Consider the following 15,212-nt stretch of genomic DNA (forward strand, 5'->3'; position numbering starts at 1 on the left):
AAAGTTCTTTATTTATTATGGAGAATTTCGAGTGTATAAGAAAATATCTTTTTTTATTATTATTTCTATTATCTTTTGTTTTTTAGCAATCACTATAATGACGCTTGTTAAGATCATATAATTTCATTTCTACTCACTACCCAAATTTAGCTTCAATAAGTTACATTTGCTTATTTAATATATAATCGTATATATGCTATGTGAAACAATGATTCAAATCAAAACATGTATTTTCTTAAATTATTAAATAAGTTATATGGGTATTGAAATCTAAACACAATTGTCCTCAACAAGTTCGTTTCAAGAATTTTAACTAGTTGTTGCAAATTTTAATTTGTTCACCAATAAACCTTGTAAAGATTAATGATAAGACAAACATAACGTTGATAGTATTTATATATTATAAACCGATCAAATTTTAAACAATGGAATATGTAATACCAAAAGCATGAAATATAAATAAGTGATGGAAAAACAAGTACAACCTATGACTTGTTTTTTTTTTTAATCTTTATAGACAATTATTAATCAAGACACAACTGTAATGGGAGAAACTAATGCTTAACTGAATTAAAGCATAAGATTTACCATGATCCATCAACTACATTGTCACTGATTGTCACCAATGTTGATGTTGACTTACCATATATTGGTGATACCTCCTCATATTGCTTCACAAGGCCAACATTAGTTTGATCTATAAGGGAAACATGTGACAATCTAATGCATTCTAACTCAATTGAAACTTCTTTCATTGTTGGCCTATTTTTTCCATTGAAGTTCAAGCATCGCATTGCCAAATTAGCTATAGACAACAACTCGGTCCTAAAACCTTCCTTAACAATCATTGCATCAAAAACAGACATCGCACGACCTTCTTCCATGGCTAGCATAAAGTGTGTAGCTAAACTTCTATTTTCACCAAATCTAGTTAAGGAGATTGGCTTTTCTCTTGTCAAAAGTTCCAACAAAACAACTCCAAAACTATAGACATCACTTTTTTCAGTGAACTGGCTCGATTGAAAGTACTCTGGATCCAAATAACCAAAAGTCCCTTTAACTAATGTAGTCAAATGAGTTTGATCTATTGATACCAACCTTGAAGTACCAAAATCAGAAACTTTTGCTCGATACTTTTCATCCAAAAGTATATTAGTTGTCTTGATATCCCTATGGTATATCGGAATGGAGGTTGCTGAATGTAAGTAAGAAAGTGCTCCTGCGATCTCAGTAGCAATTTGTAATCTCATATATAAAGAGAATGAAAACTCATCAGTTTCATTTTGAATAAGGTCATATAAATTACCATTTGAGACGAACTCAGAGACAAGTAGTGGGACCTCGGTCTCTAGGCAACATCCTAATAATTTGACCACATTTCTATGGTTGACCTGTGAAAGAATGAATACCTCATTGATGAACTCTACTACTTGACTTTCATCAACCACCATTGATTTCTTGATTGCTACGATCCGTCCATCTGCTAACATACCTTTATATACAGTACCCTGACCACCTCGACCAAGAATTCTATTCTCATTAAAATGGTCAGTAGCCTTCTCCAATTCTTTAGAGGTGAAGAGTATGGTTTCATCAACATCAGTTGCTTGTTGTTGTTTAAGAAGGAGACCACCATTACGCTTAAAAAACCTTTGTTTCCTTCTCTTAGCTTTAGTTTTCTTGATTATTTTGTATAATGCATAGCCGATCACCATTAGGAAAAGCAATCCCATGCTTATACTAACACCTAAAAAAAGAACATACAATACAATAATTAACATAAGTACCTAAACACATTCAACAATTAGCATTATAGACTATTTAGTCTTTAAAACATAAATTTGATAGAATAGTTGCAAAGGTGTTAAATTTTGCAATATTTTGTGTCCAATGTGTTTGGAATATCCGAAGGTCATTAATCATGTGTTATGGAAGTGTGCCACTTCGGTGTTAGTTTGGGAGAAGGTTTTTCTTAGTTAGACTTTGAAGTCCCTTTGGTGGAAACTCTAGATGATGCGTTTGAATGGACTAAGCAGTTACATGTATGGGCTCTGAAAAAGAAAGTGTTAGAAGCTATTATGTGTGTGTTAATATGGGTCCAATAATGGTACAGGAATGATTTTGTGTTTGGCGTTTCTCCCGCGATGGAAGGTAGAGTTTTTGATATTGTAGTTGAGTATTTGTTTCTTTGAATTGCTAGTAGGACAAAAAAGTGTCGGTTAGTTGGAGTTTAAAATCCTCTTTTAGCTAGTTGATTTTAATTGGTTTGGTTTGCTAGTTGTTTGCTAGATTTTAATGAAGTGTTTAGTTGTTCAAAAAAATTGATAGGATAACGAGTGTTCACAAAGTAAATATTTGGTGTTTTAAACTTTGTCATTGTTATGTTTGTTTTTTTTTTAATAAAGATATATCAGTAATATAATTTACATTTTACAATAATAGCAAATATTTTATTGATTTTCTAAGCTTTATATCTATTTTTAACCTAAAGAGAAATAAAATAACCTTCTAATTTTTATTCAAACTATCTTCTTATGTATTTAAGATAATGACAAGTGTCATGCAATTTAATTTAACTTTGATTATAATGTTAAACTTGTAAACATATAATCATCTTAAATAAATAGAAAAAAATAAATAAAAACAAAAGATAATAAAAAATATATTTAATTTCTCTAACTTGAAATATCATAATCTTCTACCATTTCTTATTACCTTTTTGGAATATTTTGAATATATATATATATATATATATATATATATATATATATATATATATATATATATATATATATATATATATATATATATATATATATATATTGGGTGTAGTGAAATTATTGGGTGTAGTGAAATTTCTTCATTTGTTACTACAACTTTTATCTTTGCTTTGTTATGTTTTTTATATTACTTATATTTCATAAAACTTAATGAATTTATTCATAATTATAAATTAAGGAATCAGAATAATATAATGTATCCTAAATACATATTAAATTCTACGTTTACCTTGCTATTTTTCATTTGACTAATTATTTTATTATTCGAGTAAATGATTTTTTTTTTAAATTATATAGCAAACCAAAAACATAAAATGTATCATAAAGAAATATAAACTCATAGGAAAATAATTTTATTAAGATTAATAATTAATTCAGTTTATATTACCTTGATACCTTTTTATAGTTTAAATGAAACTCGCTAAGTTTAAAAAAATAATAAATATTACAAAATATAAAGTAATAAACATGCGTTGAGTAATTTGAATTTAAAAACGAATTTACATTTTATCATAGTAAACAACACAAAATACATTAAGTTTATACTAAAATTCTAATTTGACACTGTTTTTTTTTATTTCAAATTTGTCAATATATTTTCTAATTTTTTATAACTCTGACAACTTAACCGGTCAACCCGTCGGGTACCTGCTAACATGACACGATGACGTGTCAGTTTGATAACGTGGCATGCTGACATTACATACCAACGTGTCAAAATTGATTTTTTTTCCACAAAAGATACTAAGTTTTCATTTTTTTTGTCGATTTTGATAGTAAGTTTAACTTTTTCTTTCAATTGACCATTTCCATTTGAAACCGCATAAATATTTTTAATACATTTTAAACCGTATATATATATATATATATATATATATATATATATATATATATATATATATATATATATAAATATATATATATTTTCACTTAAAAATCATACTTTTGTATAAATAAAAGTTTTTTTTTTATTACACTCAAACCATAATAATATGTATAAATATGTATTAGTTATATGACAACCATATTTTATATTAAGTACACAAACTTAAAATGAGTTTGGTGGTTAGGAAGCATGTAGTCGATCAAGGCCCAGATGTTACGTTTGCAAAACGTGAAATTTTTACATCTTATTTGAAGCTTATGGTTAGTTTGGTTCTTATGATATAACTAATGCATATTTAGGCATAACATTATGCTTTGAATGTTTAAAAAAAAAATGTATATAAATAAAAATATGGTTTTCAAACGAAAAATGTATTTATACGGTTGAAAATGTATATATATATATATATATATATATATATATATATATATATATATATATATATATATACGGTTTCAAATGGAAAATGGTAAACATTAAACAAAATTGGAAAAAATAATGTTCAATTTGGAACAAAAAAACTGAGTGTCCAAAAAAGAAAGAAAATTAAATTAAGTGTCAAAATCGAAAAAAATGAAAACTTAGTGTTTTTTATGAAAAAAAAAAATTCAATTTTAACACATCAGCATGTTATGTCAGCATGACACGTCATCAAAATTGAAATGTCATCATGTCACCTCAGCTAGTAACCGAGATGACCGGTCCAGTGATCAAAATTGTAGAAAAATTGAAAAACAAAGTGTCAAATTTAAAACAAAACAAAAAAAAAAATACACAATGTCAAATTAATTTTTAGTATAAACTTAGTGTTTTTTGTCCTATTTAGCCTACATTTTATAATTCCTATTCTATTTACAAACAAATAAAATTCAGCAAGTTTATCAAAAAATAACTAGGATATTGTTACTACGTGTAAGTTTTAAATTATATTAGCAATAGGGATGGCAAAAAAACCCGAACCCCGAAGATTTTGGGGCGGGTCGGGTCACTCTTATCGGGTTTCGGGTCGGGTTTCAGGTCATTATCGGGTTTTTAGTTCGGGTTCGGGTCAGGGAGTGGGGTATGCATACCCCGACCCGCCCCGACCCGAAAAATTATATATATATATATATATATATATATATATATATATATATATATATATATATATATATATATATATATATATATATATATATATAAAATGAGATTTCATCCCTCTAACCCATTTCAGCCACCCGAAGACTCTAACCTTCAATCCCATCACGTATTCCCAATTTCTCACTATTGTGATGAATTTAGTTACGATATTAGACTTTAGTAATTTCTATTTGGTTCACTTATGTTAAGAATTTATTTGTATTTTAAGCATTTCTAAGGTTTTAATTTCTCAATTGTTTCATTGTAGTTTTCCTAATTTTTTCTGCCACCATTTTCGGGTCGGGTTTCGGGTCTATATCGGGTTTCGGGTTTCGGGTCGGGTTCGGGGATATTTTTAGCCCCGACGGGGCGCCCCGATAAGAAACCCGTCGGGTTCGGGGACAAATATAAATATCGGGTTCGGGTATGGGATATGCTGCCCCGCCCCGAACCCGCCCCGTTGCCATTCCTAATTAGCAATATATCGGAAGAAGAGCAAAATACATTTCTAATTTCTACAATTTTCACTTATAATTCCAACTCTTTTTGCAAGTATCAAGACGAATTCTAGAGAAGTTTTACAAGTATTGTGTTTCTATAAGAAGACTTATAATTGATAATTTTGAAATCAGTGTGTTTGAACGTTCGAAGGTTAAAACGATTATATATATATATATATATATATATATATATATATATATATATATATATATATATATATATATATATATATATATATATATATATATATATATGGAAAAGTGAATATACCTAACAACCTTATATAAGCTTAGGTACCTAACTCCATAATACTACATCGGTTTGTATCATATTTACATTGTAATTGTCTAAGGTTCTTAAACTTCAACCCCATAACTTTATTACTTCCAAAATCTTTGGACTTTCACCAATATCTTTCTTTTAAATAACGTATTTGTATTAAATACCGCCTGATAGGTTTCATATCCTACCGCTACAAATGAAATGACGTAGGAGAAATATAATGATGAATTTCCAATTTTTTTTTTGAAGTAAATCAAGTTTATGGATAAAGTTTAAGAACCTTTCATGATTGTAATGAAAATTTAATGCAAAATGACCTACTTTGATGAGGTTAGGTACCTAAGCTTATATAAGGTTGTTAGGTATATTCACTTTACCCATATATGTATATATATATATATATATATATATATATATATATATATATATATATATATATATATATAAGGGTTCAATTGAGAAAAAAAAAATGTTGAGAATGAATGAATCATTCTAGCCACACATTTATTTTGCCGCAAAACACTTAGACGTACTGGCAGAATTTGAGACGGATACACATGTGTTTTTCCAACCAAACATATTTCTTTAAAGTATAGTAATCATTACCTTAATATACACAAAAATATATATTGTTTTTTATTTTTTTTTATTTTTAGAATGCTATTTTCATCGAAAATTTATTTTAAATATATAAAAATTCATAATTTTTTATTTTCTATAAATAGACATTCATATTGATATATTTTTAAGAAAAAATAAAATAAAAATTTAGAGTTTCAGCTATCGTTATTCATAAGTGAATAAAAATGTATCAGATTTTTATTAAAGTATATTTGTTATTCATTTATGAATAAAACGCATGCTTAACTTTTTTACAGTTTAAGTATTGTTTATTTATGAATATAACACATTATAAAGTTTTGTTACATAAAATATTTTTTTTACATCATCTTTCGTCACATGTTGTATTTATATATGAATAAAATGTATATTAATTGTCGTAATATGTTATATTCATATAGTAATAAAACATTTTTAAGATTTTTGTTAAAGTTCATTTGTTATTCATATATAAATAAGTAGTATGTTAAAAAAAGATAAAGTGTTTTAAAAATATGAATTACTTATTTATATAGGAATAACAATTGAATTGTAACAAAATTATGATAAATGTGCTCTTCGTATATAAATATAACTTGTGAGGAAAGTCAATACAAGTTTTATTCATATGTAAATATAACATGTGACGAGAGTTGGTGTAAGTTGTAAAGAGTTTATTATATGTCATATTTATATATGAATGATACTTCATCTGTAAAAATAAAATTAATCATATTTTTTATTTATAATTGAATAACGAATGTGTCGTACTAAAAATATAATGCATTTTATTCACTTATGAATAACGATAGCTGAAAATATATATATAAAAAAATTATTTTATCTTAAAAGTATATATCAATATAGATGTCTATTTGTAGAGAAAAAAAATCATGAATTTTGATATATTTATAATCATTTTTCGATAAAAATAGTTTCTTAAAAATAATAAAAAAAAAAACAAAAAAAACTGTGTTTTTATATATATTAAGGTAATAATTAGCATAGTTTAAGTAAGCATGTTTTGTTTGAAACACATCTGTATTCCTTTCACATTTCTGCTGGTAGGACGAAGGTTTTGCGGCAAAAATAAATGAGTGACTGAGAATGATTCCCCATTTTCAACCTTTTTTATTTTTTTCAATTGAACTTACCTATATATATATTAGCGATTTCATTGCTCACATAAAAGTCTAGTCATTAACTGAGATGATGAGATTGTTATGTTGGGTTATATAATATTATGTTTACCATAGTATGTGATATTATGATTTATTGTATATTTTTTTGGATATATAATAAATCCAACGAAGAGTGCAATAATTACATAAACTAGCAATAATTTTGTCATTTTTTAAATTTATAAGAAATTTCATATTATCTATCTAATCTTATTTAACTTAGTATATCCATCTCATCAACTCATTTTCCGCCAATTTTTCGGGAAACATACATTTTACTTATTCCATTGCTGACGTGGATACATAATCATAAATGAACCGATGAGATGTATCAAATTTTACGGTAAACATAACATTATATAACTCATAATATCCATCTTATTAACTCATTTAATGACTAGTAGTAGATGTCTAGGTTAAATATAAATTGGTAAAATGTATCTTACATAGAAAAATTGTCAAATCATCATTTAATTTTAGTTTGAGACGTATTTTTTTTTTTTAACAGCGGAACAGCACTTAACCTTTTCTTAAACAGATGAATGGTTGGGGTTATTGTTTATAAGCTATAATAAATAAATAAATGAGTTAGTAGTTGTTGAACCATGCCTAAACGAATTTGATGGGAAAGTAAGTAGAAAGGAATTTAAACGCATATAGTGGTTTAGAGAATAGCTTACCCAGAATGACACCTAAATTTCTCCCCTTATAAATATAACAACTTGTAGCCGAGTCCGCGTCAAGATTTAGCAGACAATACCCTCCATTAAGTTTACACTTTTTGCATTCTGGAGAAGTATTGCTGTCGTCTTGGGTATCTGTATACCACGAAAGTGTTATGGGAACGTAAGTGCTGTTCTTGTCAATTGGAAAGCCTGCTTTGAAGTATGAACTGTCCATCAGGAAGGCAGACCTACATATCTCGTCTCCAGCCGGCCCTTCCAAGCCTGTTACATTCAACCTAAACGTCTTGATATTCTGATGTTCTTTATAGTACCATCCACCATAATTACTATAAATCGTATCAGTACTATCAAACGTGGCTTGGCAACAACCAATGCCAAAGCAGTTGTTTCTATCGCTGACAGTATCATTACGACAAATCGTTGAACAACTAGCAACAATAGTCTTCTCCACCATCAAGTCAGCATTAATGCCACACCCCTCAACGAAGAGTTTGTTAGCAAAAGTGGAAATATAAAAGGGACTCTCGTTGCTTAGGACAGGAGTGCTATGCTGGACTGGTCTCACACAATCAAAAGTGGTGGAGACCTTAACAGTGACCGCTCCAGATCTGTAGCCGTCCTCTGAATTTACACTCAAGACCTCCGTGTTGTTGAGTGCAGACAGATACGGTGTCGAGGAGTTACAATCAATATTGTACCATTTGCTTAGAGAACAATTTGTTCCAATCCCGAAAGGGTATGGAATCGATATCTCTCCACACCTATCATTGCATCCTTTTTTGCTGATTCTCTCTGCTTTTGTTACTGTTGCTGTTAAAGAGATCAAGATAAGTAAATGTAAAACTTGAAAGAGCTGCATTCTGTTTACCAAAACGATAAAATGCATTGAAGCAAGAAAAATATAAGGATGGATATAAAAATCATAACCAAGTGAATTTATGTGCTCGAATGTGGTATCTGATTGGATTATTTAATGGAGAAATTTAATTCTAAGTTGACCTTGACTCAACGAAACCACCATTGCTCCAATTTTCTTCCCAAAACAAGGAATCAAAGTTTGTAGCAATAAACATATGCCAAGTGTAACACCCATATTTTCGACAACGATTAGCATGTTATATTTTACGACGTCAACCATACATATTACTATATAAAATTAGATGGGTTATAAAATAATACCTATTATATGATAATATTTTGTATTCCAATATTATATTGATTCGGAATTTCTCAAACATACATTTTATAACTTATTTTTTATATTATTTTGACCAAAAGATGTGTATAACTATAAGTAATCCTTTGTATACATTTGAAAATGATATTGATTTGTACACAGTACTTTACAACCATATGATTTAAATGATTATTGTGTAGGGATCATTGCTAATTTGATAAGCACATATAAAAAATACTTTGTGGCACTTTCTTATGTGTCACCATAGAATAAAAGTTTTTTGTGGCACATATTTTGTGCCATTAAAAGCTGGTGTGATTCAAAAAATACATGCTACTTTTAGGTTATTTATATCTACATATTTTCTATCTAGAATATAAAGTAAACTAAAAATTTTAATTGCCACACGTAGAAAATAATAAAAATTTCATTATTTATCATCGATATATTTTAAACTTTTTGAATCAAATATCGTAGTAAATGTCAAAATATGTCTAAATGTGGAACCAGTTATATGTTAAACATAGACTAACGAACAAAATTAAAAGAAAAAAAAAATACATGTTAGATTAATGTCTAAGTCCATAACTATTTTGGTATGTACTTAACCCGATTGTGAACATGGTCCTTTTGGGTTGCCTTCACACTGGTGACTAGACATGATGATTGTTGAGGAGAGAGGCTGGTTTATTATTAAAATTAATAAATTGGGGTATAAATATGATTTGCTAATATATTATATGAATAATATATTAAGTTGGAATCATATTATTAATTGGTATTTAATCAGAAATTAATTAGGAATTAATTTCAGGATTAAAGGAATTAATTAAAAGTACAGGGGCTATTTTGTAATTATTTGATAGTTGAGACTTTGGGCTATTGGATCACGTTTATTAAGGCTTGAACGAAAATCCTAGAAGGATCTAGGAGTTTTCGTCCAAGGGCTTAAGGAAAGGAGTCCATGGACTTGCTTAGGCCCTAAGCTAAGGGATTAGGGTTTCCACCTTGAAACCCTAGCTAGCCTCAAGTATAAATACCACCCTAAGGCACTAGAATTCGACTACTCCTTGGAGAAACCCTACTAGGGTCGAATTATAGAGCCTCTTGCCTCCCTTCCTCTCTCTTATATTCATCCTTTCACCCAAAGTGTGTTTGTGAGCCATTAGAGGTACTACACTTGTGGTATTTGCTTTCAAGAGCTAAGGAAATTCAAGGAACTAGTTGTTATTGCTATATAACAACAAAAGGTATGTATTCTATTCTCCTTTGTGGAATTCGAAAATCATAGGAGTATCCCAGGTTTCTTTTTGTATTCATAAAGTTGTATGTCTAATAGTGAGAACATAGATCCAATTAGGGTTGCATGCACACATAGGATTCTTTGTATAAAATCCATCAATACATGCTAGGGTGAATACCTCGTGCTATAACATACTTTAGAATCAATACTATCACTTCCCTCTCTAAAAACAAACGAAATTCAAAATAAAGTTAAATAAGGCAAACTATAGAAAATAATAATATAAGATGGAGCCCAAATAAACTATGTTTACAAGAACAAACCGAGGAAAAAAACACATAAAACTTATTACCATCATTATGATGACTTTTAGAAGATGACATCTGGTTGACTGAATTAGAGTTGCGCAGAACTGAAGAGTGCAGAACTCGAGAAGTGCTACCTGGCATCTAAAATAAATTAATGAAAACATTGGTCACTACTAGTTTGCTATAACTCTATTGTTCAAAAAATTACCAAAATATCAACTTTACTATATATACTATTAGTCTCCAACTCTACGTACCTTCTACTACACTTGTATGAACGAACCAAAAAATGCATTTAAGAAGATACATAGGTGCACCAAGAAGATTATTCATAATGAAAAGGTTGTATACGTCGAAAAAATGGTCATGCTTGATTAAAAAGTTGGTCCGATTAGAAATATGATAATGGACTAATTTTCATGTATATGTTTTTTTCTAATAGGGTAACTGAAAAGAGCAATGAAATATAGATGGTATATGTACCTCTATGTTCATATTGCTAAGAATTCCAAACAAGTTTGCATTTTGGATATGTTCTTGGATGATATCCGCCATAACGTCACCATAGTTTTTAGTTGTTCGACACTTGGATTCGTAGAAGAAAAAACAACCTTCTCTTTTACGGTCAGTATACTTCCAACGCATTAAATATACCCTTTTTATTTAATTTAAAGGTGATGGAGGGTTTGTGAGTACGTTGGGCATACAATTGGTACTTTCGGCGTACTCATTGCATGTGCACCATCGAGGTAATCTCAGCGTACGTAGGGCGTACTCAAGCCAGAGGAAAACCCTAATTTTTAGGGCTTTCACCCTATTTAAGCATCCTAATCCTTTCACCTTCCTTACCTTATCATGCTCATTACCCCTTTTATAGTCAACCTCTAAATCCTAGTCGTTTTTAGTGCATTTTGAGCTTACAAGAGCTTGTGAGTGTTCTTTTGTGATTTTGAAGAAGAAGGAAGGTTGAGGAGAAGCTAATGAAAGGAAAGAGCCAGTAGATCCAGATTTTGTGCATCACTTTCAGCCGTTTGGAGATATAAAGACTGGAACTTGTTCAATCTAAGCTTAGTTATAGATTTCGGGAAGAAAGTAGCATCTTTTGGTCCCATAACTTGGTCTTTTGGAGTATGGACTACTCTAGACCATTTAAACTGTCCTTATTGACTTTTGAAGGTGCTTTGAGTCATAAAAATTGTATCTTGAAGGTTTAGACTCAACCATGCATGACTTTATGGCCATTTAAGAGAGTTAGAAGGATTAGTTCATGGTTTGAATCCCATTAAGACATGCAAGAGCATAAAGTTTGCAACTTTATGGCTTAAGACACAATTATAAGCTTGGATCTAAGTTTTAGACATTATCTTGGATCTAAGTTTTAGACATTAGGACTTAATGTCTAAGTTTTAGACATTAGGACTTAATGGATTAAGCTTGGATCTAAGTTTTAGACATTTAGACATTAGGACTTAATGGATTAAGACACAATTATAAAGTTTGCAACTTTATGACTTAAGACACAATTATTATCTTGGATCTAAGTTTTAGACATTTGGTTGGCTGACCAGTAGGCTGCGCGTACTGGGCCAGTGCCCTGATTCCAAATCATCAGCGTACATTGGGAGTACGTGCCATGTATGTCGCGCGTACATAGTCTGTTGGGCTTAAGGGATTTTGGGCATGCATTTTGTTAAGCTTTTTCCTTGTCTCGATTTGGGCCTTGGGCCTTTATGTTGTAACAAGGAATTTTTGGGCTTTAGGCCATCTTAGAAGCTCTTGCGCCCACATTGGGCCATAGGATCTTTTAGTTGGACTCGGAATGTCTTTTGGGCTAGTGTTAAATTAGGCCTTGGTGAGGTTAGCCCATTAAGACAAGGGTTAGGCAAGCCTTTGTCCTTAAGTAAAGGTTTAGGGTTGTACTCTCGGGTTAGACTATTAACCCAATTCCTAATTAGAGGTTTATATTTGTGATCTAGTGAGAGGATTTCACGATTCAGCAGCCCGAGTGTGATTGATATCTTCAGTCTGAGGTAAGTTTCCTTCACTATATCCGTGGCCCGAAAGAACCAAAGTCGGCCTACTAGTTTATGCTTGTAGTTAGATGATTTTCTTTGTGATATGTGTCTGGTATGCCTGTATTTGTTTGGTGTTTCTGTGGTTATGTGGTTATGATATTATGTGGTAGTGGTAGGGGTGAAATAGACCCGGTATCTGGTTGAAACAAACCAAAGGGGATTGCAAGCACCCATATATTCTTAACTGTATCCGGTTGAAATATGCCGAAATGGATTGCAAGCACCCAGATATGGTTGATAGTATCCGATTGAAATAGACTGAAGGGGTAGGCCAGCACCCAGATATGCTTGGCAGTATGTTTGTTTAGTATGTGCTATTTTGGGGGAACTCATTAAGCTTTGTGCTTACAGTTTTAGTTTATGTTTCAGGTACTTCCAGTTCGAAGGGGAAGGGACTGGCCTGATTCCACCGCATCACCCTATGGTTTCCGCATTTAGAGATTTCAGGGCTTTGTACTCTGATAACATTTTATTGTGATACTCTTTGACTATTTTGATATTAGTATCGTATGATTGAATGAATTTAAAAACAAATTTTTATCCATATTTTTAGGACGTTACAAGTTGGTATCAGAGCCTTGGTTTGAGGGATTCGAGCATACTCCCAGGTGTACCTGGACTTAAATCGAGGGTTTGGTAGATTTTTCCGTAAAAGAAAACATTATAATCTAAGAATTTTAACAAAAGAATAGGGATGTGATGTGTGCAATCAGTCGAGCTCAAGTAAGTCTTCCCAAAATACCAATACAGGTTATATGTTTCGTGCTATGATATGAGAATTGCATGCTAGATTAGGGGCTAAGAATCTGCTCAGAATTGCATGATAGAATTTTAATAGATATGCCTTTATGTGCCTATCTATATGAGATTTTAGACTTGCATACTTGTATCAGATCAGTTACTTGTTAGGATGGCTTGTATAGGGTATGTTTTGAGTTGAATTGACTGGTGCTCGAATGTTGCATGCTTTGTGCTTTACAAAATCCTTTTTATACTAGCTAATTAGTGGATAAATGCTTTGGATTACATATTGTTGTGATCGGATAATTTTAGAAGGACATGTTTAACTCTATTGTGCAGCTCTTGTTTGAGTCCAACCGTTGTAGTGTGAGACCTATCATTCGAATAATTATCTGGTACTAGTAGTATATAATTGTGTTCATGCAGTAGTTAGGTAGTATTTGTGGAAGTTCCTTCTGCAACTGATAGCAAAGAGGGGTGAAGAATGGATTCTTAGGGAGTCCCTATGAGATGCTTTGGTGTGTAAGACGTCTTATAGTTTGAGGAATGTATCAGTTGGTAAGAGTGCCTTAGAGGAGTCGGGTTCATCTTGGAGAAGGGTATAAATAGGTGTGGAAGGTAGTATTGGTCCCGTACTACTGAAAGCACAGGATTTATACACGAGGCCAGGAAGACCATGATGGATCTGAGGAACCGAAGAGTATGAACCTTCTCATGTGTTCTGCTAATTGTCTATGTGGTTATGTTTCAGAATGGTGATGACAAGTCATGGAGCGCGGGGTTCAGGATATGTATCTATTTTGGGCACAGGCTCTGAACCAATTGATGAGGGATTATGAGAGTTCATTACATCAGATATTATCAAAACTATCCTTGATGCGACCCCGGTTATGTTCGGGTCGATGAAGGAAGGTATCATGGAGAGGATGGAGGATAGACTTCGGATTTTATGGGTCGATTTGGCCGTTATCCATTCCGGGGCCTACACTCTCTTCTTTAAGGATTGAAGGGGATGTAGGGCACCATATTTCTTTGGGGTGAAGGACCCCATTGCAGCCAGGCGATGGATAAGTGACATAGAGTGTGCCTAGATGACGAGCTTCTGCACCGAGGGCTCGAAGATGAGGTTTGTTGTGAGATGTTTGAAGGAGCAAGCTCGCGATTGGTGGGAGGAGGTCGACTACACTTTGGGAGCCTGCAGGATGTTTGCACCAATAGTTGACGTGCAACAGTTAGCGAGAGAGTTTTTGGACATGGGACAGACGATCGAGACTGTGGCGGAGATCACCGCTAAGTTCATAGAGAGAGGTTTTTTGGTACCACAGTATGCGATAGATAAGGAGACGAGGAAGACCAGATATCATGACATGCTGAGATCCGACATCAGGGAATTGGTTAGTTTTTTTTGCTTGCCCAACTCTGGACGACATGATATGGAGGGCACGGGAACGAGAGATTGATTTGGAGCATTTAGGGAAGAGGAGGGCGGAGCAGGGGCAGTTAATTGGGGTTTCAGTGAAGACACCTAAGGGTTTTGAATCTAGGTCAAAGGGTCAGCAGGGTCGGAGCCATCGTGACAAGTGTGGCAGGTCACATGATGGGGTTTGTAGAGCGGATGGTCCAGGCTGCTAAA

General features: G+C 31.7%; 1 protein-coding gene across 1 annotated transcript; it reads right to left on the reverse strand.

Moving 5' to 3' along the window:
- Positions 1–540: 540 nt before the first annotated feature.
- LOC145031156 (wall-associated receptor kinase-like 2) lies at positions 541–8,914 on the reverse strand. Its single transcript, XM_078979666.1, has 2 exons — positions 8,030–8,914; positions 541–1,747 (listed from the first exon to the last, which is right to left on the reverse strand). Exons 1-2 carry the CDS (start codon positions 8,892–8,894, stop codon positions 585–587), a joined length of 2,028 nt encoding a protein of 675 aa, XP_078835792.1. The 5' UTR covers positions 8,895–8,914; the 3' UTR covers positions 541–584.
- Positions 8,915–15,212: the final 6,298 nt, after the last annotated feature.

This window comes from Lactuca saligna, chromosome 2 (assembly GCF_052625555.1).
Source record: "Lactuca saligna cultivar CGN05327 chromosome 2, ASM5262555v1, whole genome shotgun sequence".
NCBI lineage: Eukaryota > Viridiplantae > Streptophyta > Magnoliopsida > Asterales > Asteraceae > Lactuca > Lactuca saligna.